Source organism: Siniperca chuatsi, linkage group LG20, assembly GCF_020085105.1.
Source record: "Siniperca chuatsi isolate FFG_IHB_CAS linkage group LG20, ASM2008510v1, whole genome shotgun sequence".
Lineage (NCBI taxonomy): Eukaryota > Metazoa > Chordata > Actinopteri > Centrarchiformes > Sinipercidae > Siniperca > Siniperca chuatsi.
The window spans coordinates 6,444,059-6,471,601 of NC_058061.1; the positions used below are offsets into that span (position 1 = coordinate 6,444,059).

Here is a 27,543-nt window from a genome sequence, read left to right on the forward strand (position 1 = left end):
AGTTTGGTTTTCTCTGTGTCATTTTATAAACATAGGAGTGAACTGATAATATGTGACCTCTCCAACTTCTCACTCAGTGACAGAAGTAAAGTCAAACTATCTAATTTCACAAAGTCTGTGTTAAGGCTTAAATTGATTATTTAGGCCTCTTGATGTTATTTTTCCTAACGTTTTCCCTCATTTTCAAAGCTCCTAATGACACTGGTTTTGAAGTTTATTTTGATTATTGCAAAATAAAAAGCTGGCACGAAAGGGTTGCGATGTGTAAACCATGTCGGAATAAACCTGCAGGAAGCATCGAAAGTCGTCTAAACTCCTTTGAACAATATGTGTGTACCGAGACATGAGAAACAAGAGTTAATTGGACTCTATGCCCAATGAGAAAGTTTTCCAAACTCTCAGCAGAGTTCCGCACACACGCTTCATCTCCATACTGAGGCTCCCACGGCCGGGACCGCCCACGCCTCCCTCTGATTGGTCCGCGTCTGTCAACAAACGGCTGCATATTTGTGTTCCGTGCAGCTATTGGCTGCTGCTGCTGTCACTCTCCCGCATGTCTCTATAAGGTCTCGTGCTCCACCAGCAGTTTTAACAAACCTGAGATGAGCCTGGAGCTGCTCCGCGGTGCGCCTGTCGCAGCTCAACAGTTCTCCATGTTTTAGCCACAACTATGATGAAAAATCCTCAATGCCTTTTCATTCCTGGATATATCATTCTCTCCGATTATATTTAGATCCGTTTTTTTGTTTTTATTTGGAAGTTTTATGTAAGCTATTTTTAGTTTTAGGTGAGCATGTGCGTAATTTTGCGAGAATTGCCCAGGTGCCACCGGGACTGAGTTAGGCAATATGCGCCGCTGGAATATGATTTTCAACCGAAAGGCTTATGGAATATAGCCTGGTTTGTCACAGCCTGTATGCCCTCTGGTCTAGCCCCGTGAAGAAGAAACTAATACTGCTCAGCATTATGTTTTTAATCTGGGTATACATGCTGTACTCCTGCGTGGGCTACTGCTCCACCATGCCAAGTTTGGTGGTGGACAGTTACCGGGGCAAGGAGACTGGGTCGGCGGTGGGCAGGAGGACAGATAGTAGCAGGACGGACCTGGTGTCCAGACTGCTGGCCAAACCGCAGCCGTGGGAGGATGTAGAGAGCGACTATGAGGAGCCGTCCATCAGGGCCGCTGCGTCCAGAGACCTGCTCGATAACGAGCTGGAGACGGACAGAGCCGACGACTGGGACGAGATGCGGGGCGAGCAGCAGAGAGCCCCGGAGCCAAGCGCCATGTCCAGCTTCTCCAACGGCTCCGGGAGCAAGAAGCTGCCGCAGGCGATCATCATCGGGGTGAAGAAAGGAGGGACCCGGGCTCTGCTGGAGTTTCTCCGGGTCCATCCAGACATCAGAGCCGTGGGAGCGGAGCCGCACTTCTTTGACCGCAACTATGAGAACGGACTGGAGTGGTACAGGTAAAACTAGTTAATTTGGATCTACTACGTTTGGATGATGACTGAATATGTCCAGAAAAGAAAATGTATGTACTTGGGTCATTTTAGATGATTGTATTACTCCATAAAATAAATGTATAGGGGAATTGGCAATGCAGTGCTGCTTTCCAGCAATGCTGATGTTGTATCAGTGAGCCAATACCGCGGGCCAAATATTTATGCTAAATAAAATGTGTTCTAGTGTTTTGTCATTACAGAGAATTTATTTATTCATTTCCCTCAGCAACATTAACACGATAGGCCCACAGTCTAACAAGCTGAATAACTCCAAATTGGTTTACAAGGACACTAATTTGAACTTCATAAAAGTATAACAAATTTCGATTTTTTTTTCATTATAGTAATTATGCAGCAAATTTAGAGTTTATTCCAAACGGAACCTATTCAGCGCAATAAACACGGCTGTGACCCAAAGTGCTTTGTTTTATGTCCCTTTAGCCTCAGGCTGTTGGGTCGCGCAGATTATTCCTTATTAATGAAATGAGTTGGGTTTTAGGTTTGATTGCAGATTTATTTAATCGTGTGTGTGATTTGAAAAAAGTATTGACTTGTGTCACATTATGAGGCTGCTCGGAGATCACAGTCAGACTGACCTGTTTCTGCGATGTGCAGTGATCTCTATTGGACACAGTGCAACATTGCACCTTCACGGTGATGTGTCTTCAGGCTTTTCTGTCAAGTTAAAATGTGCATTTAATTGTTATTTATGTTTTGTTACGACTGTGGTACGTTCTTAGAAATTAAATGGGATTTATGTAGCGCAGGTGTTGGCATTATAGTCAAGTTGTGCAGACTTCAGCTCTCAGTAACCTATTGTTACATTTGGGTGAACGCCTGTATGACTAAATGTGACCCAGCAGACACGTTTTATACTTTTCCTACAATGCATTGTGATATAAGCCTTAACGTGGATGGCACCATTTGCACAAATCTGACGCATCCCAATGTGATAAGATCCAAATCTAAGAAATTCTCGAAACTTTTTTCGGACTTGTTAAACCATTTTTGAGAATTGAAAAAAAATCAATCTCTCTCTCTCTCTCTCTCTCTCTCTCTCTCTCTATATATATATATATATATATATATATATATATATATATATATATATATATATATATGTGTGTGTGTTTTGTCTTGTAGAATATTTAAGCTAATAGTGTTTACAGACTTGAAAGAGTTTCTATCGTTTTGACTGTTCTTATGTCAATGGGCTCCACGGGCCTAATAGCTACGTTGCAAGAAAAAGGGGATCTGCAAGACAAAGTGAGGATCTTTCTTAGAACAAAACCCGCAACAAAACCTTTTAACACGTTCAGAGGTCGACAAACTAACATTATCCTTGTCATTTACATCACAAAGTGTTAATATAACGAGCTGAGGGACTGTCGAGTTTAATGACTGCATGTGAAAGCTCCGACAGCCCCTGCTCGTTAATACCATTAAACGCAATTTGCCAGTTGAGTTTTTCAAATCTTCCATCTGTTTTTAGTTTGTCTTTAGTAACAATTGCATCTGAATAATGTCAATGTTGGATCAGACTGCTTATTTGTTTGGTTTATCCACAAATAAACAGGGTGAGGTTATGGCTAATACATTGCCGATGGCCAAATCAATTTATTGATTGGCTATTGGAATTCCACTTAAATTTCACCAATTATTTTCTGCCTTTTGCGGACTTTCACATTGAATAAGCTGTGAAATGTCAAGTTTTTTCCATCCAGTGTAGTTAGTGCGCAAGTGTCACAAAGTTTCATCTGAAGTTGAAAAAGGGAAGGCTCGTCCGACAAACTGATAAAAAATGCGTTTGGATTTCGTGGCCGCATGAATGAACGGATTTGGTCCATGCTTTTATTCTACACGTTAAATATGCAGGACCTCGAAGGGGCCCCGACAATGTTTGACATAATGAAAAAAGAAGAGCCGAATGGGGAACCAAATGTTGGCAGCATTCAGAATAAAAGGAAGGCTGTTTATTTATTATTTATTTCCAACTTTTCTGGATAGGGAATTGTGGAAAAGTGCTGTCTGCTAGTTTTTAGCCCATGAAATCTAATACTTTTCAAGCCATGTAAAGAAGTCATGACTCAAGGTTTTCTGCTGAGATAGAATGGAAGCATAATGTCTGGAGCTAAATTTCATTTTTAGTCACATTTTCTTTCCTGTCTGTGCCAAAAAAATAACCTCATATACTCAGGCTCACTCACACACATACAGAGAACAAATGTGGAGATTTAAATGTATTTTACATTCGGCATCGAACACTTCAGCACTGTGCAATTCTAAATAATTTATGTGATATGATGCATTTTATGCTGCAACAGGATATCTAAACAGTGGTGTTTGTACCATACAAAAATCCACAAACTTGTTTGTCTCTTATAGAAGTGCTCTCAGACTGGGTTTTAGAACAGTGAAATATTTAAGAACTGCAGTAAGAAATGTATGTTTCAGTGAAACAGCTGGTGTAAGCAGTCCCTGTAGTGGAGAAAAAAAAAGTTTTAGTGATTCTATTTCTTGAGTGAGGATGGACCAAGAAAAGGAAATCATACTTCATTGCTGATCCTCCAAAGTTTCCCATTAGGACCAGATACTGGAGATGACTTTGGAGAGAACGCTGGAATGTTCCAGACAGAGGCTAAATTGCATGGCATTGAAATATATTCTGTGGGAATATGATCTGATCACGGCGAGGGTCATTTATGGAGGCGGTTATAGACGGTTGTGTGTGTGTGTGCGAGTTGAGAAATTCACCTCTCCTTGTTTGTTCATTTGCACAATCTCTCTGCCATCCACTATTGTAACCAGCTTGCACCATCTTTGCCTCCCCCAATGGACACACATTTAGAGATTGGAATTCCACCAAGTAAATGCAGCCATGGAGGGAGCAGAAAAGACTCGGGGAAGCGGCGGAGAGAGAAGTTTCAAAATGAATGGAGGTGGTGATTGGTCTTATTGTGGATGTACTTTGACAGTTTTTATTTGTGCCAAAGACAAACACATGATTCATGCTTTTGACCGAGGGGTCCTTGTATCAGGAGGTACACATTTTCACAGTGAGGTCATGCATGAACTGGCCCCAAGGAACACACACACACACACACACACACACACACACACACACAGATAGAAAGAGACAGTCAGAGCTGAACAGGCCAGTGTGACTGAATGTGGACATCGGTTCATTATTTCTCATTTTCTATTTGCACCTGTTCAGTGGCGTGGTGAAAGTCGACAGGTGTTATCTGATAGCGATAAGTAAAAAATCTACTTATCTTTAGCCCATACATTAATGGAAAATTCAATTAGTTAATTTCTAAAAAGATTAATAACCCATACACAGTATATAATAGAGCTCAGGGTCAGCAGTGGGAGCATTTTGTGAAGCAACAATCAAAGTTATCTTATGTGTTTTGGGTTTTTTTTAAATTTGCTACTATGTAATTTGTGGCATTAAAAGTTATGTAGCAAGCACATTTTTGAACTTTTCATAACAGAAGTTACAAAGAGCTTTCAAAGAGAAATAGGGGATACAAGGCAGACAAGACAATTTATCAAAACACGGCGACAAAGTGCACAAACCACAAAATCTAAAGTATAAAATCATGAAAAAGCCAAAGAAATAATGTAGGCTTTTTAAAAAAATTCTGTGATTTTGCTTCTTTGAGACTTTGTGGGAGGTTGTCCCAAAGTTGAGGAGCAGCAAAAGCACAATCACCTTTAGTTTTAGTTTAGCAGTTGTATGTAAGGTTGTCAATCTTATTTTATATTTTTTTTAATATATTAACATTTTTGTCTGAAGGCTTATGTCACAACTTAATAAAGTGTGGCAGATAGTTCAATGTTTACTCTTTCCACACTGCACCAGTTTTCTTAAACAAGAGGTATTTTATTTACTCCTAACTCTTGTTGACTGCAGTCCTCATCTCGTCCTGTCAGTCTGTGGTGCACGTCGCTCTCTTCATCTTCCATTTAGCCCTATTGGCTATGAAGGGGCTTTGATATATAATTACTGTACTGTGGTTTTGCTGTCGTGTCGTGGGCTCTGGTCTTAGCTCGCTGTCAGGGCCCGGCAGTGTTTATGCTGTTGCTCCTCCCTCGGAGTGGCTTTAGCATTAAACAAGGAGCTCGGAAGATGTTAGAGCGAGCGTAGTTATACAGTTCATGGCAATATGGGTGGTATGTGTTATTTAAGGGTGGTGTTATATTTGTAGTATTGTGAAGATTATTTAACTTTGCACTTTCTGGAATGCAGCAGAAATGTCATTTGTTGATCTCTGCAGTGGGCGATTTGTAAGGTTAAATGTTTGCTTCTAGTTGTGAATTTAGTGAACTGTTCTGTCATATTAATGCAATATGTAACTTGGAGCCCACACACTGATCTATATAATCTTCTGTCCTTGTGTGATGTGGTTTGTGATCAAAGGTTAGGCTTCAGTCGCTGTCGAGAGACTGGTGGGATTGAATCGGCGCCATCCCTGAGCAGGATGTCTCTCTGGTCAACCTTTGTATCTAGTCTGTGATAAAACACCGTGGAGGTGAACAGACTGACAAAGCAGCGTCAGTAAAAGCTACTTATAGTGCCAAAAAAAAAAAAAAAGGACAAGTGGAGCATTGTTGAAAAGGGGGCTACCTAAAAAAAACAAAACAAAAAAAACTATCACGTTCTGCTATCAGACTTGGGATGCTTGCGGAAGTCTGCGCTGTTTGAAAGCCGTTATCTAAAGGCTGGTCCACCCCCATGGAGTCAGACTGTAGCTCCTGTTCATGTCAGGGACAGTTCTGGATGGGTGCACGTCCTTTTATCTGCTCACCACAGGAGTGCTCCTATTTCCATGTAGGTGACCCATCCACTCTCTGTTGCCACTGACCTCACCCTTCCTCTCAATGGCCAAAAGAGGCCACCTGGTTCTATAGAGCTCCAGGGAAAGGCATCAAATCGCCATTGTTCACAAAACATCTTGTGCTGATGTTTGCATACATGGGATGTTATGTAGAAAGCCAATAGGTATAGAAAAGTGATGTATATGCTGCATGGTTGTGACAGGCTCAGCTGTGATGCCACAAATCATTTTCATCTCCAGTCACAAAAGAAAGAAACACTCAAACGGCGTACACAAATGTCAGCATGGCCTGGCTCCTCTGGGATAGCCAGTATTGATTGGTCAGGCCTGATTGGAGGGGGTCAGACCCACGTCTGCTTGCTGACAGGGTCTGTGTGTTGACCATCTGCAGGGCTACAGAAAGCTGCTGGAACCTACAAGCCCCACTGGGGATTTTACAGCCGTTCCTTGCAGAAAACAATAGCATGACAGCACAGTTTTTAAGCCTACTGAGTTATGTAAACAAGGATGATTTTTGTTTTGTTTAAAAACTCTGCATTTGACAGAATCAATGAGCAATGAAACTTTAAGTGGCTCTAACCCAGTTACAGTTCTAGAGAGGACAAAGATGAATTCAGATGATTAGATACTTTGGCGCTCTGATTGTTTCCTGATTCCTGGAACTCCACGGCTCCTCAGGGACGAGCGCCCGGCCAGCCAACCGTACAGCTGACAGCAGGCTCACATCCTCTGCTCAAATCCTCAGCCGCAGAGGCAAACATAAAAACAAGCAGTTTGAAACTGTGCCTCTGTCTTGGCTAAACTTCCACCTTGAGTTCCCAAATGAGTGGATTATTTGTTAATGGTACCCTGTTTCCCCTCAGTGCCTCCCAGTTCCTCCCCCAAACATCATCCTCAAATCCCTCCCTTATGAACTGCTTTTCTCCATTCTCCAGCTGTGCACTTGCGCTGCTGGTGTGTAAGAATAGTGTCGCATGTCATGCTCGGTTCATCCAATCCTGGGCGGGGCTCGCTGCAGGCCTCGCTGACCACGAGTGGCTGTCTCCCAGAGAAGCCTTTGGTCAGTGTGGAGGGACGGAGGCCCTCCGTGCTGCCTAAGCTGGCATGGCTCATCCGAGGATGGAGAGTGACCGGGGGTTGGAGAAACAGAGAAAAGGCAGCTTTCATCCCCAAATTACGACCGGTTAATTGTGAAAGGGGGGACCTGTGGAGAGGGGAGTGGCAGCGCTGCACTGTGGTGGCCTGCCCCCCCCCCCACCTCCTGATGGTGTCCAGTGATCGCTACCCACACCAGTGAAGACAATATGGCCGCCACAGACAGGAACCTCCTGCTGGAGCTGAGGATAAAAGCCACAGAGCCTGACAGGAACTTGCTGTCAAACATTCACACACTCCTGCATTCACACAGTTGATGCAAACAGAAAAACACAGGCACACACACTCTCATTTTAAAAAGTGTGGGCAATTGTTTGTGCTCACTCACTTTGGCAGAAGACATGTGACTGCTGCTGCAGTGTGTCTTTGCAGTCTTTGCAATACGAAGTCTAATGACATAGTATTGGAAGAAGGAAGGAAGCGTAGGATGGAGAAAGCGGTGTACAAACCCTCCCTCTGTGCTACCTGTGAATTAGGCCCTTTTTTTAACGAGGTGATAATTTGGTTGTTGTTACACATGTCAGAACAGATCCAGACATCCTCCCTCCAGAGTTAACGGTCATTCATTGCTGCTATATAAACTCTTTAGCGCATTAAAAAAAGCTTCCCCTGGAGGCTGGAAGAAACAAACACTCTAATATGGTTTTGTTAATCATTCGCTGTTACTCTTGTTAAAGATAGGTTAGTCGGGGAAATCTTTACTGCTTTCCAAAGAAAAGAAAAAGAAAATGCAGTTGAGGAGAAGGTGGAGGAAGAGGAGAAAGTGATGACAGTAAACCTGTAAAGCTTCATTTGTCCCAGGTATTAAGTCCCAGAGGTAGCCATTAGGGTGCTGGAGAGTGTGCCTGCCTGTGGGAAAGAGGTGGACACACACACACACACACACACATAGAAAGAGAGCGAGAGAGAGCGACTGAGGTCTCCGGAGGTTTCCATTAGCCTGGCAGTAAAAGAGCAGAGCTCATTAGAAGCCCTGAGTTGTCTCTCTGCACCATGGCTGCTCGACACTAGTCACTCTCTCCATTTAGATGTACTCCCAGAGCTGTTGGGCTCTCTCATAAGAGATGTAAGAACACTTCAGCTCAACTCCAAGACAACCTGGCCAAACTTAACTCACTTCCAATTATTTTCCACCAAGAGTAGATTTTCTCTCCCTTGTTTAACTGATCAGAATCAGAAGGCGGCCCTGGAAACTGCACTCTGTATCTTTGGGAAGCAGCAAAACTACTGCACTGCTATCAAACGGCTACATTTCGGCTCTGACTTTTCATTTTACAAAAACACACCAAACAGGCATGATATCCAAAAACTAGGTAACAGATTTGATTGAAATTAGGTTAGGCTGTGGGTTTAGGAACAAGTGGGATTTTTTTTTTCTTCTTTAAAATGTTTTTATTTTCTTCTACTTTTTAGGAGGCTCTCTTAACATTGCGAAGTATAGGGCCTTATTGAACGTACCCTATGATTTTCATCTCTGTGAATATAATTTGATCCAAATCAGAATAAAGATTTTCTATTTTTCAAATGAGAAATTTAGAGGATTGTACATTTTTGGCAAAGATACGTGGGTGCTTTCTAACTCTGGATGTGCACTGACATTGAAACTGCGAAGTGGATATCTAGAGAAAAAGAAAAAAGAACGTCATTTAGCTGTTGAAAAGATTTATGAAAACAAACATCCTCTGAAGTCTTTGGGCCAAGGGCACACATATGGTATTAAGCTGGCATTTCTCAAATATCTTTTTTGTGTGTCTGCCCTCCATTTTTTGTCTTTACTCCCTTCACAAAATAGCTTGTCTTCCTTCGAGTTAGAGCAGATCCTGTTTCACTTCTAACCAAGAAGCCTACTGATAGAGATACAGCGGAGGGGTGAAACCATTTGTCATCATGTTCAACAACCGCCTCCTGAATGAAATAACGAAACCCTGAAACTGAACTTCTAGCTGATGTCTGGTTTTGGCAGTACTTCGTAGCAGAAATGGTTAAAATGGTGCCTGTTGTTCTTAACAGTAATCATCTTGTCCTCAGGGCACTCAGAGATATTGTAGGAGACAACATCTAGGCTCAAATCCAAAGAAAACTGTAGGATTGCCTAAGGATTTCTGCTACCACTCTTTCCATCTCTGAAAGGAGCAGGTTAATTGTCACGAATGGTGCTATCGTTACTCAATTTAACTAATTATACGTTAGCACGGGAGGCAGGCTGTCTTCAGGAATTTGTAAACCATTAACCTGCAACAACAGCTGCAGTATGAGTAATGGAAGCTAAATAGTAGTCCAAACACACAGGAAGATGGTTTTCTGCTCACTGAGTGACATACAGTAGAGAGGAAATCCCCTCTTTCTTGCACACACACTTTGTAGTTCACCTGTCTTCAAAAAGGTGTGCAGGCAGTTACGGATGACAGCCAATTCAAACAGGATGCAAAGTAGCTTGCTCGCTCCCTCTCTCTCGCCCTCTGCTTGTGTGTGTGTGTGTGTGTGACTGTGTGTGCGTCTAGGGAGTGGGGGTGGTGGCATGTATGTTCTTCGTGAGTCTGTTTCATCTTTTATTCATCTTTGCTATAGCTAGATCAAGGAGTCATGTGCCTCTTGGTGCATGTCAAGTGTCAGGAAATCAGTCAGAATGGCTGATTCTGCCTGCACACCCATACAAAAACATCCAGAAATGCTCACACACACAAACACACATTTGCTCACATACACAAGCCGAGTCTTCACCTGCAGCCCTTCATTGTTGTTTTTTATCCTTTCATGGTTCATCGGTTTATTTCGTCCAAGCTGTCAATCAGTCACACCCTGATACTGACAGAGCGGTGGAATGTGTGGCTAGCTCCGGGCTAACACCGTCAGCAAACACCCAGAGAAAACACACTGATTACTGAGGATTACTAGCACTAAACAAATTCTGGGTAATATCGCCAAGTGGTGGATTTCAGAGGGTGTGTGTGTGTGTGTGTGTGTGTGTCTGCTGGCGAGAGTTTGTGGCATGTTTGGCGTTGAGGCTCATACAATGAGTAGCCTGATCGCTGCGGCAGTGTCAGGTGACTCATCTTGCATCGCATGTCAAACAAAGCGGTGAGATGTTGTGTAAAGTGTTACCAAAACGACGGGATCGTTCACCTCTTTTAAGCCAGAAAAATCTTTGGCAACATCTTTGAAAGCCTGAAGAAAAAAAAAACACTTCTGTAAGCATGCTGTTGCACATTCATGAGAGAAAGGGAGGAGGTATTTCTACTTTCTACCCTCCACCATCCCTTTCACCAACTCCTCTGTTTTATTTATACCACATGGTGGGCTCCTTCGCTTCACTGCAGGGTTATTAACACTCGGTAATTTCAGGCAGCCGTCTATGGCCACAGGCCGATGTGGTCCCAGGCCTGAAAAACCCTTATTCAATTCAATTTTATTTATACAGCGCTAATTCATAACAGAAGTTATCTCATTGCACTTTTCCTATAGAGCACGTCTAGACGTACTCTTTATAATATTAATTACAGAGACCCAACAAAGGCCACCATGAGCAAGCATTTGGCGACGGTGGCAAGAAAAAACTTCCTTTTAACAGGCAGAAACCTTGGACAGAACCAGACTCAATGGTGGGCATGTTAGGTTTTGAGAAAGAGAGAGAGAGAGATTTTGGGAAAGGGGTGGTTGTGGGAGAGTGGGAGGCACAATGCAAATATCACCTAAATAGTAGAAATGTAATTGTAGTGTTAATGTGTGGTTAATATAATAATAATAATAATTGGAATGACAGCTATAGGAAAAAATATGTCAGTATTAGTAACAGAGCCAATAACAACAACTGTAATAGCAGTTGTTGAGCAGGAACATGGGGGCAGCAGGTGGCCCACAACCACAGATCCAGTCTCTGACAGAAGGAGAGAGGAGAGAAACGAGAAAGCACAGAACCGTGGGAGAGAGAAGATGTCGAGTTAGTAACATGCATTAATGGGATAATAATGCGTACAGATGGAGAGGGAGAGAAGGAGAGAGGAAAGAGATGCATCATAGGAAGTCTCCCGGCAGTCTAGGCCTACAGCAGCATAACTAAGGGATGGTTCAGGACTCATCCAAGCCAGCCCTAACTATAAGCTTTATCAAAGAGGAAAGTCTTAAGCCTACTCTTAAATGTAGAGATGGTGTCTGCCTCTCAAACCCAAACTGGGATGTGGTTCCACAGGAGAGGAGCTTGATAACTTATGGCTCCACACATTCCTGTCTTGTTTTCCAAAGGTGCCAAATAGCAACAAATATACTTGAAAACAGATTTTCCGAGTAGGAAAAATGATAGTTACTTATTGAATTGAATAATTTGTGCTCGTCACGCCTCTGCGATGCTGCCCATCACAAGGCAACCACAATGGTGAGAGAGTAGAATAAGAGTAGAATAGCCACAGTATTTTTCTCAGTTAGCCTCAGTATTTTCAGGACATAACAGAGGGGGGTATCTGAAACTGTGGCTGGGGGTAATATGCTGTTGGGGTGTCTGTCATGTAGTCTATGACATTATATGTGGTGGTTAGTTCTCTATTTATTTATTCTGCTTTACTAGTGTCTGATGTTGCCTCCAAAACCAGGCTGGGTATGAGCCTGAAACCAGTCTGGATGGTCTGTGACCGCAAGGCTTGACTCCCCTTCTCTCCCTCTTTCTGTCTTTTCCTCCCTCATTGACTCACATTCTCTCTGTCATTCACTCTCCCTCTCCTACACAATCTTTTACACACACAAACTCAGGCTGTAAGAGACAGTACGATAAAAAATGCTCCACTCTGGCAAAGCATGACTCCCTGATTCCAGTGAAAAATGATGGATGGACGGGTTGCGTCGGTCGGGTTAACTGCTTTGTTTACATGGAGGGTCAGTAGATTCCCAGGCTGCTCTGACATAGTGCAACTTCTTGATGGAGTTAAGGGTCTTGGAGCTGCATTTATCAACCAGATTAGGACTCCAGCACAGAGTTTGGTTGTCAAAGTGTCACTGAGCAAGAAACAAGACGAGGGCTCCTATCAGTTTGGCCATTGCACTCAGTATATGTTTTTCTGGAAAAGCTTAAAATGGTAGCCACTTCATTGTACTTTGACCTTAGATCCTGATGTACAGTTATTGGCCATTTCCCTTACTCCCTTCTTTCCCTCTTATTAATATATATATATATATATAGCTTTGACACAGCTCTTCTCCTTATAGCCGCATGATATGCACCATCCCATGCAGGACCTCGCCATCCAGGGCTGAGAGTGTGATACTAGGCCAGCCTGCATTATTAATCCTTTTAGCAGACAGATGAATCGGAGGGGCTTCCACTCAGCCACCTTCCTGAGTTTCCAGTGACACCATTATTCAGTGAAGCCTGTTAATTTGAAACCTCAGGCTCGGGAGGAGCACTGACAATTGACTCTGATCAGGTTGATGAAGCTGTAGCATCACTTAGGGTTCATCATGCAGCGACTTTTGGGTATTAAGTTACAAGCAGGTGGGAAGATGCATACTTTGTTGTATCCAAACACATAACCATATACATAAGCTACGGATACACACAGACCCCCTTCAGCATACAAACCTGCAAGATCTCACTTTTTAAGCAGGGATCTCTGGCTCTTCTCAGCCAGGAAGTGAACTGTCAAAAAGATCTAAGTGGCCACATACTAACACCTGGACTCCACTTCAAGTGCTTGAAAGAGAAACCAGATGAATTTTCTGTGACTGCAGCCGGAGCTCTTCTTCCTCTCTGCATCGGAGTGGCCCGGCTGACTGCGCCATAAACCATCTTCTCTATTCTTTTAATTTACAGCCAAAGCCATGCTCTGTGGTTAAATATAATGTCAGACTTCAGGCACAGTGGAGTATATTTCAAAATGTCTGGCTTCTGTATGTGCTTAAATGCTACTTTGAAAATATTCAGTGAGCCAGCCGAGGCGTGCATGCCTACCTCCCTTGTAGTAGCCATAGTGTGTGTGTGTGTGTGTGTGTGTGTGTGTGTGTGTGTGTGTGTGTTCATTGCATAAACATGTTGCTCACTTCCATTTCATAGCATGTAGGCTTCTCCTACTGTGAGCTGAGAGCTTTAAAAGGGAACGCTGGTAACAAACACTGCTTTTATTTACCAGTGGCTCAGCCCTGAATCCATGCAATGAACCTTCCATATCTGCATGTATCATCTATCATCCTTCCCTTAGTGTTTCTTTTTACAGTATCAGATTTCAAGCATTGTTTTATGAAATACATGCATTTTGATAGAATTTGCACGTTACACTCAAATGCTTGTAGTCTCCGGGGTTGAAAAGAATCAAATGTTCAAATTTTGAACATGTTCAACTGTGAACGAACGAAGTGGTGGTCAAGATCCTATCATCCAATGAGGAATAAAGATGTTTCTTTGTATTTCCTGAAAATACTTGCACGTTCACCACATTGGTTCATGTGTAGGGCTCGGGTAAGAGGCCCTTGGAAAAGAAAGGGACCCTTTCAGTACTTCTTCCCTCATTTCCTCCCCTCTCCTTCTTCTCACTTGTGAAGTGTTACTTTGCTATCGGACCTCAAGGCCTGATTGTCCGGGGCCGAGGGAACCTTGGGGATCAATGGAAAAGAGAACGGGGTGAAGAGTGGAGACTGTGGAGTGTTTTAATGTAAAGCAAACACATAGAAGTGAATTGTTGATAATGAATGTCTGCATGATTTGTTTGATTTTCTTATCTTGGTTAATTCAGCCTGTACTTAGAGCTACTTAGAGCACCGTTCAGTGTATGCTGTTGTTTTGCATGGTGTTACCTCCCACGGGGAGATAATACTCGCTCCAGGGTCCTCAAGCCATAGAAACCAGACAGCTTTAGCTTTAAATGCCCATAAGAAAAAAGCCACACCCTCCCTTTGCGTGTGGATACAAAATGCCCTCAGATTTGTCTGTATTCAAATAAACAAACCCTAATTTGAGATTCAAATGCTTTCAACATCCAGACATGTGAGACAATTGAAAACCTTTTGTATCGAGTAGAAAATCGACAGAAACGCCAAATAGCTTTTTCCTTTTGTCTATGAGCAAACTAGTCATTTTGTCAGGGATGCTGTGACACAGACAGCTCAGTGGCAGCCCGTTATCATCAAATCAAACATGACAGGAGGGAGGCAGAAGCATCAGACAGAAATAACCCTTTTCCTGCCTGCCGTTTATCTCCACTGGGATGAGGGCTCTTTAAAACAGAGGCCAAAGGGCCACTCAGCCGGCCCCTGTTAGATGCTGTCATGTGACAAAGGCTTCTGCTTTGTGTCTTATCACTGTTTTTGGCATGTCTTTTAAATATTTTCAATGGACAAAGGTGCAGAGAGGCATGGAGGGAAAAAAAAAGTCTACAGATATATATCATGTGAAAGTACAAGCAAGCAAGGAAAAAGTTTTGCGTCATGATATTTGAGTTAAAGTTAGTTATTTACAGTTTTTACTATTACTGTTTCCCATATTAGACAGTCAAAGTCTGCGGAGTCCTTGGTATCTAAGGGGGACAGGGTGATGTTTGCAGGGCAATCTTGGCACATGTTCCACTTAAGAGCTCTCCAAAAGTTGAGAGGGATGGAGAAGTGCTCCACTCAGTCCTCGATAAGCACCCCCCCCCCAACCTTCTTCTCTATCTGCCCCCTCTCTACCCTGCTCCCATCCCCGCCCCTCTGCCCTGACCACTGCCCTGCTCACCCCTCCGCTCAGGGACAATGGCTCACTTTCAAAGAAAAGCAGGAAAAAAGAGGAGCCCACTGTCACAGAATTGCCTATTTGCTGACGGAATCTTTAAAAGCAGCACCTCATAAATCAAAAAAGAGCATAATAGGCATTGTTTCTCCAAAAGCTACTTGTCCCACTAAAAGTCCCCTCCTCTGTTCCCTTTTCTCTCTTCCTGCCTTTTTAAAAAAAAAACCTCTTTGGCAGAGAGAGTGGCAAATTCAGAGGTGGAAATTTTTTATTAGGGGGGGTCTCTTCTTGTGGATTTGGCGCTTTTTAGGAGTTTCCTCACCACTTTCTTTCTCCCTCGCTATCCAACCATCTCCTTGTTTTACGCTCCTCCAACCCCCAACACTTGATTTGGGGAAAAAAAGGAATCCCTGAGCTTGGATCAGCATAATCTATCACTATGCACATTGTAACTCAGGCCTCCTCCCTATCTCCGTGCCACATTGTCATTTTGAAATCGGATTAGATGAAGCCATTTGCCTCTTCTGTGTCAGCTCTGGACTCTTTTTGTATGTTAGCACAAGGAATGACAAAAAGCTTGCAGGGAGTATCACCATTGTGCATCGAGAGAATGAAGAGTAGTATGCAGTTTAAGTCGAGCATGTTTAGTTTATATTTCTTGAAGACATTCAAGAGGTGCAGTTTGAAGTTGTGGCAGAGAATTAATGTGCGTCTGCTAATAATGTGTTGTTTGCATTTATATCTCCAGAAATGGTTTGCTGGCGGAAAGATCTGTCATGGTCTTGCATAAAACCACATGCTGTATCTGTTTTGATTTCAATACCCTATTAATGAGCTCAGGCCCGGACTCCATTCATCCCTCTGATGTGTCAGCAATCAAGAAGATATTATCATAATTAGATCACTGGCACTGCATTTGGATTACACAAATCTGCCAACACCATTTGCATGAGGCATTTTATTGGTTACCTGACGTTACCCTGGGTATTTTCTCTTCTTCCTCACCAATCCCTCTTTCTTGCACACAAATATGTGCATAGATGGAGAGCCGGTGTTACATGAATTAGCCATGAGCTAGATGGACATGAACTAGATTCCAGCTTTTAGAGTATATTTCTGGGGAAGAATCGAGTATTACTGACTTCTGAGTGTACAGAATGGGTCCAACAGTGTAGTTTCGATGTCTTTTACTTTTCTCACTGTGTAAATACTCTGTGTAGAATTACACAGTATTTGAATGGGATCGACTACAATAGTACTGTCTACACAATGGTGTGTCAGTGTCCTAGCCTTAACAACAAAGGTGAGGCTCAGTACAACAGGCTAACAGGAGTCTTATGTGTGAGCGTGTGTTCACCCTGATAGACCAGTGCTCTCGGTTATCTTGCCATTCCTTTGTTTTTCCCCCTTTGAGTGCTTTAAACTGCATTTTTGCAGTTTTTTGGTTGTTGGTGTTTCCCTTGAGTTTTTTTCCTTCTTGAGTGTCTGTGATTGTATTTTTGATTTGACTGTGACACAGCAGAATACAGTTCTGAGAACTCCTCCAGCCAGCCAGCACCAGAAACACATTTGATCCAACGTACATCACACAGGCTAGTTTTCTTCTTGGGGCGGGGGCCAAAGAGGGAAAGGTGATCCACATCCCAATGTCAGTCAAACCGCTCTTATCGCCTCCACCATAATCTAGACTCTGCGGTTGGCCACCAATTCTGAAACCTAATGCTGAGAGAGCAGAGCTCATTCACTTTTCCTTCAAAACCAGTTGTTCTCAAGTACCTCTTGATTATATGTCTGCATGTAACATATCTGTGTAAAGCCCATCAGCCAGCCCCCAAAACCAAACCCACTCTTGTCAAAAAACAGATTCCCTTTCTGAAACAAGCCTCATCATTCGGGCGGGGCTGCATGGCATGGCTATGCCTGAGTCAGCAAGGCAGATTGAGTGTGTTTTTTTGCTCCAATGGTATAAAGAGGGGAGGGTGAATTTTGATTAAGTCTGACTACTTTGGAACATTACATCCAGCAGTGAGGTTTGAGGAAATATGAGCTCAGGGAAGACACATCAGATAATGGAATTCACACATGTTCTGAGCTAATTTATGAAAAATGCATTGTAAGGCTAAATAAAATTATTAACAATAAAAAAAAAATGTTAAGGGGTAACAGAGCAGGTTAACTGCATATAGAAGGGGGAGGATTAAGGAGGCTGAGCAGGGGTGGGAAAAACTCAGCTACCCTAATATAGTAATTTCAGAGCCGGTCATGTTTAGAAATTCCTGTAAATGTTTTCCTGTGTTTGATTATGCAGTAAATAAGGGTTTTCTGTTTTCTGTCAGAAGTGAGATATCTTATGAGTGAGTGAGCATGTTGATGTTGGAGAGCTGCCTGCACTAATAGGTTTTCGAGCCCTATAATAAGGCTAAACAGGCTCAGTGAGTCATTGATTACAGAACACAGTACACTCCATCAACTTGATTACATTATGCAAGTCCTTGCTCCACCTTACCCTTCTCCTAACCTCCTTTTTGTGTCCTCATTTATTTCTGCAGGGAGTTGATGCCTAAGACCCTGGAGGGCCAGATCACCATGGAGAAAACCCCCAGCTACTTTGTGACCAGAGAGGCTCCAGCCAGGATATCCGCCATGTCCCGGGACACCAAGCTGATCGTGGTAGTGAGGGACCCCGTCACCAGGGCTATCTCGGACTACACGCAGACACTGTCTAAGAAGCCTGACATTCCCTCTTTCGAGAGCCTCACCTTCAAAAACAGGACTACGGGGCTCATCGACACCTCGTGGAGCGCCATCCAGATCGGCATCTACGCCAAGCACCTGGACAACTGGCTGCAGTACTTCCCCATGGACCAGATCCTGTTTGTGAGCGGCGAGCGTCTGATCAGTGACCCGGCCGGAGAGCTGGGCCGCGTGCAGGACTTCCTGGGGCTCAAGAGGATCATCACAGACAAACACTTTTACTTCAACCAGACAAAGGGTTTCCCGTGCCTCAAGAAGGCAGAGGGCAGCAGCAAGCCCCACTGCCTGGGCAAAACCAAAGGGCGGACCCATCCGAACATTGACCCTGAGGTGGTGCAGAGGCTACGGGACTTCTACAGGCCCTTCAACATGAAGTTCTACCAGATGACAGGACATAACTTTGGTTGGGATTGATGTGAAAATCATGAAAGACATTTTTTTTGGTTAATTTGTTGAAGTTATTTTTTTCCTCTGTAATTCAATGGCAAGATGTGGAGATATTGCTATATATATATATATATACACTATATATATATATATATATATATATATGTATGTAAAATGTACAGAAATCTATTTTATAATAATTTATTTTTATTTCTAAGCAATTAATTCACTAAGCTGCCTAACCATATTTGTACATAACATCTGGCCCACATGTTGTTTTTTAACATTCCTCATTTTAATTTTGAATTCTCTCGCTCCTCCCTCGTGGTCCTGTAAACTCAGTGGATTTATTGGTGCTTCATAATGCAGATAATCAGCAATGATTAGAAATTAGGGGTGGAAAGTGTAAAAGCACCATATTACGGGTACAGAGTGCTCACAGAGAAGTGGAGAACACCTATCCATGTGCATCGTCATTTATATATAGATCATAACTTTAACTTCATCCGTTTCAAATCCTGATATTCTGAGTGTGATTCTTCTATAACGTGTTTCACTGCAACACAGACTTTCCAGTTAAGTTTTCTACAATCCAGTTTTCCTGCACTGGCATTGGCCTAAACTGATCTAAAGATCTCATGTCCCTTTCCACTCAATAACAGGTAGATCAATAGGTCTAATTGATCCTCATTGTGTCACTCATGCTTAAAGTATACAGCTGCCCTTTCATTCTCAGTGCTCCTGCTGCCTGCTCTAATGAATGGCCCATCCATCAAATGTTAAATCCTATCCCGGATCACATAAGGGCCCATGTTAACATTATGCTAATTGGGTAAAGGTAACTGGCAGATCGATCGAGTGTCCGTTCTCTAACTCCCCATTAGAAGCAGTGTTGGCTTAGAGCCAGGCTCTTGCCCTATCCACTCAGTTCAAAGGTCACGCAAAGTCTCAATCAAATTTCCTTGAGAGGCATTTGATTTGTTGAGGGAAGCAGAGCTGGAGCACTGCAGGTCAGGGCCTTGTTTTCACGGTAACACAGAAAATACTTGCGTGAGGTAGCAGAGGCATATCTGTCTGAAATCGAGCATAAAGATAGAAAAGATGACAGACAAACAACAACTAGGCTTCGCATCACTGAAATTGCGCTTCTTCAAACAGAAGTCCACCGGGCCCCATCTTAGATCCCAGACTAAAGAGATCAAAGGAAGAGGAAAGGTTTTTGTGAAGCACTCTCAGCACAGCAAGAATTGCCTCAGGTGGGGTTCAGTGTCTAACCTCTCTAGTATTGTCAGAAAACCTCATGTGCCATCGTCCATGGCCTATATACTTTATGCCTTATTCACTCTCCTCATCCTCACACATCTCATCTCTCCACAACAGATCTCAACTCTCTACTTGTTGCCAAAAAAAACCTTTGGGTTGATATCATGTTTCACACAGTTTGAGTCTCTGCTTTTCCCCTGCATTGCTTCTTTGTTTTTGTCTTTCTACTTGAATTCTTGATATGCAAGAGGGAGAAAACGTGTAGTTATCATTCTTTGATGTGCTGCCCCATCTCTTTGCAGAGGGTGGTACACTATTATAAAGGCACAGGGAGGCGGCCATGCTAAGCGATGTTATGCTGTGCTACGCTATGCTATGCATGCTCAATGTGGAGGCCATTAAGAAAATGCAGGGATAATGGGAAGGGATTATTGGTGTCCAGAGGAGGGCTTCATGTGTTTAAGCAGGGCTCAGACTGAATGTACCCAACCTATCCTCATTCAAAACGTCCCTCAAATCAATTTTTAAGGTCAGATTGTCACTCAGTTTTAGTTAAAGGTTCAATTTGATTGTCCCTTTTTCCTTTTTGAAGTTAATAAAATGTTGTGCCTCTTTAACTATCCAATCCAACACAGTTAGCCTGCTCCTGTCATTAAAACAGATAATGACCCTAATTCAGCTATTTCTCTTATTTTCCAGTTGAAACCAGCTGCTTGGTTCAGCCTCAAACCAGTGGTTGGTAGCAGGGGAGATGGAGGCTTGTTACACTGTATTTTTTGTAGTGCTATCCTTTACTTTCACTCTGCCTGGGCGTTGATACTCCTAGTGAGAATTTATGTGGAGAAAGCCTTCATCCCCCCTTTTCTCCTTAGTGCAATGTTTGATTATAAAAAGCATTTATGATGACCTCTCTTGGCAAGCTGTCACATTCTGGAAGCAAAGTCTGACATTTTCCCTGTAATTGATGGAGTACTGCATTTGAATTATGGTTAAGTTCATGTAACTGAGGGAATATCTGAAAAAATAAAAAATAAACTGGCACTCATGGGTTTACTCCAAGTTGCTGCATCGGTTATGGTTGAGTTTTATTCAACCTGTTTTGAGATCTAAAAATGTTAGAAATGGTTGTCTTATCCACATATAATATGTATTTAGACTAGCAAATCTGTATGTACAAAAATCAAAAAGACATGTAAATCAAGTATTTTGTGGTATGTACATCAAAGGAATTAATTTTACACAATGCAAAAACAAAATGGAACAGATGTTTCTAGATGATTAAATTCTGAACATTCATAATATTTCTTTGTATGAAGAAATAAATAAAAAAGTATATATTTTACCAAAACCTTTTGTGCCTGACTTTTATTTCCACAGTTCTCTCCTGGAGTTTTATTATTCAAAGGGAAAATTACACTCAAATTTAAGCATTTTTATGAATACTACCTTTAAGGGGCATGACTATGGTTAGATTTCATGAAAGAACAATCTTTCATAAAAGCTGCACATTAAGTGTGCTTGCAGATCCAGGCCTTAACTGTCCTTTTGTTGGGTTAGGAGAAAAACTCTGAATGTCATTCTCAGTTTCAGCACAGTGAGCTGCCACATCAAATGCATCTATATCCCTCACTGTGGAGAAATCGATTCAAGTGAAACCAAAACTATCCACATGGCTGGACACCAGTAGAAATAAATCAGAAAATATGTTTTGTTATTTGGGTGAACTGACCCTTTAATTGAATGACGCCTCAGGCAGACAAATAGCTGCTACAGTCAAACATGACATGACTCTTCAGTACAGTATATCTAACACACCTTTTGCAGAAAGGTGGTTCTTTTAAGCACTAAATGCTCCACCCACTCCATTTTTATGGCTGCTTGCTGCTAGCTAATGTAGCATTTCATTAGCAAGCTAGCCCCCAACAGACTGATTATGTCACTTCAAGACATACCTCTCAACACTGGGATTTGAAAATAAGGTAAATTTAACGGCACCCCGTCCCCAGCTGTCCCGCTACCCCTACCAATGTCCACATACCCCTTACATTTAGACAAGGGTACACACAGTGAATCCTAATATCACCACTAGGCAACCACTTTATAATATCAGTGCAATAAGGATTGGCTTAACTAGTTCCCACATCAAGGGGAGACACCCCAGGCACAAAAAACAGGTTGATTTTTCATGCACTGGTCAATTTTGAGATTTTGGGCTACTTTGCTTCCACAACATGTCTTCTTTCAGACTATTGGAAAGAAAATGTCCAAAATACACATGTAGGTGTTTATTTTACTACACTTTGGTTATTTGTGTCTGTAGATTTCTCCTAAATTCACCAAAAGTTAGCATTAGACAATGCCTCATTTGCATATTTAAACATAATATTTCAGAAAACTTGTAATGCAAAAAATAATGGTCTTAATGTAAGTTTCATGGTGATATCCATTAGTTACATTTTTTACCCTGTTCACCTGGGGTGTCTCCCCTTAAGGGACTATTAGGTGGACAGAATCAGGTACCTGTTTGAAAGTGAAATGCTGTGAACATCCTTGCATTATATACATGAAAACTCAAAACACCATATACATTCAGCACTTAGAAGTTGAATTATGTAATAAGTTACTTGAATGAGGATATGTACACAACACTTAAACATCATGCTTTAATTGTGATTTTGTGAGAGGCTGCTGGTAAGTCTACAAAAAGCATGACTCTCCGTCACTTGTACGGGTAAGCCTCTTGCCCGGACTTTCAGCCTGTGCGGCAGGTGCTCCATCCCTCTCACGTTCATCCATCCTGGGATCCTCCCGCTGCCGCCCCCTGCTTCTGCTCTTCTTCTCGTTTTGTAGGACGGGTGCCGTTTGATTGAAAAGACTTCTCGTCACTAGATGTTACAGCTGATGTTCTACAAACACCTGCGTTACCGGAGGGGAATGTAGCAAACCCATCAAACAGGCCCGGCGGTTACGCCTACAGTCAACGTTACCGCCAACCTTTTTTTTTTATTTTTAGTTTTTTTTATTTTTTAGAAAGGTTAAAAATAAGGGAGAATCCCGGGATAAATGGGAGGGTGACAGGTATGCCTCAAGACGACTTTGTGAAGGAAAATGTTTGTGTTTTTTGACACCCTGTTGCTTGGATTCAGAAAGATCCTTCCACCTTCATTCACATCAGCTGTGGGCCACACAGGTGCACTTTAAGCCGGAAGTTATTGTTTTTCTGTCCATGATGTAGCATCTTGGTACCAGGACACAGGTCCCAAAGGGTTTACTCTGCTAAGAAGCCAGGGACATCTGCTCCACTAAACCAAGGTAAATGAAGAGCTCACAGCTTGTGCTAACATGCATGTTTTGACTTGGTGTCTTGGCTCTGTTTAGTTGGTGTTTGTATGTAAACAGGAAATTGGCTGCTGGCTGATCATCTCTGCTCTTGTGTATTTAGCTATGTGCAGTATAATTGGCATGAGCTTTGAATTAATTTCCTTCAGTGGACAAACTTATTGTGTGGTTGCTGTTTGTCATATTATGGAATTGTCATGCCATTAATTTATGTATTGATAAAATATATATAATCATGTTTAAGTATAATGGGCTGACTGTCTGTGACACATTCCTTTTATTGGTTGCTGCTGTTGTTTTGGGGGTTTCAGTTTGGCTCTCTGCAAACCAGGTTGCTAGTAATAGATCTGCATTTTGGCTTCAGGGATTTAGACCATTTGCTTAACTATTTCCCTGTAATATTACGTTCTGATTAGACCTGCTAGATAGTATCATTCACATTTTCTCCACAGACTTTGTGTTCCGCTTAACATTACAGAGATGTTTCAACTAAAAAGCAGTGGGCTCGTGTGTCAGGCGGCTTTATTATTCTTCATACATCATAACTGCTGACCTCCTGTGCTATGCTTTATGCCGCTGCTGCTACTCTCCAAACTTCTTGCAAACCTTAAGCTTATTCTGGTACTGATGGTCCTCTCCTGCTTATCAACACTGCATCTGCCTGCTTCAAGCAATTCATTCTTGTGATTTTAATGTACATATTATCTGCTGCACAGCTAATGTATCTTTCACTACTGCTGCATATCAGGTGCATTGCTGGGTTAAGGTTTATCCATTTCAGTTCATAGTATATTCCCAGCCTGGTGAGTTGTAAGATGAAAATAATTAGTGGGATAAGAAAGCAGAAAAAACATTTATGCCATACAAAATTCTCTTTATGCTCCAGTTTGTCAGGGAGGGTAATTATCATCCCCATTCTCTGCTGTGCTTAGCTTGGTGTGTGCTTGCTGGGGATGATGAGTGTCAGCTCTGTACTGTACATTCTCTGTGTCATGCATTAAACTGTACGCATAATCTTAAAAAGTGGAATACTGATGCGGTAGGATATTTGTCATGAAATGTAGACCTATCTTAGTATACAACGTAGCTTTTACCAGGGCTGAACGATATGCAGAAAAAAAAATATAAATATAAAATGTGGCTATTTTGACAGATATTGTGATAGGAGTCACGATTTTAGTGGGAATGATAATTTTTGTTTTTCCTTTTTCACTGAAAAAAAAAATATAAATGATGTGATTTTTGCTGGGGTATGTGATTTTAGTTATACTTTCTCTGAATGTTTTGGAATACAAATGATTATTTTGTAGTTTTATAGGACATTTAAACTTAATGTACTGACCTGGCCTTCAAACAGGAGGCCCCCCTCCCCTAAAACAGCGATATTTGAGAAACTCCAACAATTTGCTTTAAAACTATTGTATTTGAAAAGGCGTGCATGTGTCCATGAATGCTTGTGTCCGCCACTTGCGGTTCACACTTATGTGAGAATAGTATGTTTTGAGAACCATTTGACAGTTCATAATTTACACTTATAAAGCGTGCAAAAACTAAAACAAGATTAGTAGCTCGCCTCGTATTCAGTACGTGGTGTGATTGAGTGAGCAGTGTATGCACAGTGTGTGTGATGTGTAGGGCTGGCTTTCTCTGGAGTGGTTGCAAAAAAATGTCCTGGCTAATTTTTTGTTTTTCTGTTTCCTGTTCAGCCTGGCACTGTGGTTATGGAAGTGGGGGGTCTGTGTGGTTTCAGGTGACCCGTAGCTGTGTGGGAGGTTTGGTTGCTGGTAGTGGTGGGTCTGCCTGCTTATCGGAAATGCCCCCTCCCATTACCCACACCCTCACTCCCTATAAAAGCAGCCAATGTTTCCTTATGGCTCATAATGAGATACACCTCCAGGGCTGTTTATTTACAAGGCTCTGAAAAACCTCTGTGTATTAACAGGGCTCTCATTCACAATATCAGAGGTGAAGTATTTACAAACCTGTCCATGGACAGAGATGTTGACATCCGCAGCAAATTGTGGGGGAAGTTTTCTTGGTCACAGGGATTTTGGCAATTCATGTATCCCAACAGATAAATATCACACCGAGTTACAGATCACAAAATGGTGCGGTGGACTTCTGTTTTGTTATCAGTTATGCTGCAGTTTTATACATATATACACTTACGTAGCTAAAATCAAGTTGTAGCTTATGGCTCTACAATATTGAGAAGAATGCAGTCTTTTATTTTTCACAGTCTTTGCTGTGTTGTGATATGATGATGTGTTGCCACACAATTTTGTACAACATTTCTTATGCAGTGGTTCAAAAATGCTTATGTTTTGCTAATTTTTAATAAAATGTTCTTTAACCTGCAACTAAACCAGTGAAGCAACGTTGGTAAGTGATCAGAGTAAGTTTCCCCAACAAAATAAGAAACCTTTTGCAATGTTGAAATAAAATTAATTTAAAGGAGAATATTGGCATTTTTAATATTTTCTGCAACTGTGCAGCCATAGTTAAGATATTTTACAGTATTTTCATCCTACAAAGTTAAGTGTTGAGTACTTGGACTGATCTAGATTTCTAAAGTTAAAATTAGCTCTGAATCATTGTTTTCTCTTTGTGTTCTCAGGGGTATAGATGCTCTATATCTGACTGACATATCCTGCTGGTTGTTTGTGTGGTCCCCTTTTTAGGTTGCATAAACAAAACCACCAAAAGATCCCTGCTCCAGCATACAACTCAAAATGGGGCTTGTTCAAATAAGGATGAGTTAATAATTTGAAATATTTTTGTAATGTAACCAATATGGACTTAAAGATACAGTATGTATCTTTAAATCCAAATTCACTTTACTGGGGCAGACTTGGATGGAATAAAATATATATATATATTTTTTTAATGCAGTTAAACTTCCCATCCCAATTTGTATTGGCTGAACTCAACGAATAGTCTGGTTCATGCTTTCCAACCCCCAAGGAAGAGGTAGGCTGTAATGAGTGGAACATAGCAGAAATCCCCACAGTATGCATGCTGTGATGTAGTGGCAAATAAAAGGTGGATAAACTGTTTCCTTCCTGTCAGTCACAGACATCATCCTAAGGGAATAAAAACATTAACATACAGGAAAAAAGCTATCAATAATTAGTTTATAGTATCTCCATAAAACCAAACTGTATTCATAACTTTAAATCAGTTTTACTTACTGTTAACATGGTTAATGTCATGTAAGGCTAAAAGCATACAGTGGGTAAATTTGAGATTAACATTTTATGTATGCCAACATGCCAACTGTGTTTCCAATGGGGAGAGGAGACTCAAGCCTGCCACAACAGACAATGACGATGTCCAAACAAGGACACAGATGTGGCTGAGACACTGCCAGTTGGAAATATTGGCTAATACCGCTGTGGGGGAGGTGTATGCTAGTGGCACTGCTGCTCCACAGAGCCACTTAACCTCAATGGAAAATGTATTGCACAAAGTAAACAGCAGTCCATATTACAGCACAACATGATACAGTGCAAACAAAGCTATCAGTATCCATTGAAGCAAAGGAGCATGCAGTTTTCAAGCCCAGCCCCTTTCCCAGTCCACATGCAGGTAGTGACTTGCTTCTCATCAGAAATCATTGTTGATATTTACAAGTCTGGAGCTGGATAATTGCTCAGTTGGTGCACTGAAAGACACACCGAAGAAGAAGACAAACAGGATGTGGTGTGAATGATGGAAAAAAAAAAAAAGAGTGAAAAAAAGCCCAGCTTGGCAGGTTGAAGTGGAGCATGTTCTCTTGGCGATCACCCAGCTTGTCCCCTGAATCCAAGCCACCTGTATTAACTCATGACTAACCTGATTAACCTGTTCATGGATCCGTCAGACGCAGATACAGGAATGATAGATTTCTGGGCTCCCAGCCAAGCGAACCATCTTGAAGGAAATGGTTTGTGTAATTAAGAGAGAAGCTCAGCAGAATGACAGGGGGTAATTGTAGCGTTTGCAGATGATGTCTTATTGTCATCAAGGGTGCCTCCCGGGCTGTTATGGGTACAGGCGGCTGCTGCTTTGGGCTTTGGGATGGAAACAGACACCTGGCAGCACTAGACACGTAAACCCCCTATTGACTCTTCTCATACGCAGCCCCCTCCCTCCCTGATCCAAACCCCTTCTCCCCCACCCCTCCGATCTCTTGACAGTACCTTCAAAACAGGTTGCTATGTGGTGTGTTTGATCATATTAGCTTCAAGCTGCTGCAAAGCAATTGCACAATATCCAAACAGGCTTGTCACAATGGCTGGTAACATGGCAGAGGGGCTTCAGGGGGGACATTAAAAATTTAGCTGTCTACCCTGCTCTCCGTTTTAAGAGCTCAACATGGAGCAGCTCTTTTTAAAAAGGAAATGGTGGCTCGGTCGATGGCTTCACACGCAATCTTGCACTTTGGCCTTTGCTGTACTTCTTATTTAGTCTGCATCCTCGGACCCAAATTATGAAAAAACTCTCACTATAATTTTTTTTCTCTCTTACATAGTATTCAGACATTTTACATTTTTTTGAGATATGTCTCTGAGGTGAATTATATTTGACTTTCCAGAAACAGTGTTACTACTGTTAGCGGTCTTCACTGCTCCCC

At 42.0% G+C, this 27,543-nt stretch overlaps 1 protein-coding gene and 1 long non-coding RNA gene across 2 annotated transcripts in view; both read left to right on the forward strand.

Annotated features, from left to right (window-relative positions):
• Nucleotides 1-574: 574 nt before the first annotated feature.
• Nucleotides 575-20,937, forward strand: hs3st3b1b (heparan sulfate (glucosamine) 3-O-sulfotransferase 3B1b). The gene is made up of 2 exons (XM_044178618.1): nt 575-1,466; nt 17,735-20,937. The coding sequence occupies exons 1-2, from the start codon at nt 886-888 to the stop codon at nt 18,351-18,353; spliced, it is 1,200 nt and encodes a 399-aa protein (XP_044034553.1). The 5' UTR covers nt 575-885; the 3' UTR covers nt 18,354-20,937.
• A 1,370-nt stretch (nt 20,938-22,307) lies between these two features.
• The window catches only part of LOC122867888, a 99,557-nt gene continuing 94,321 nt past the window's right edge, over nt 22,308-27,543 (forward strand). Inside the window, exon 1 of the long non-coding RNA XR_006376015.1 lies at nt 22,308-22,901. This is a non-coding gene — a long non-coding RNA (uncharacterized LOC122867888). The remainder of the gene's footprint in view (nt 22,902-27,543) is intronic.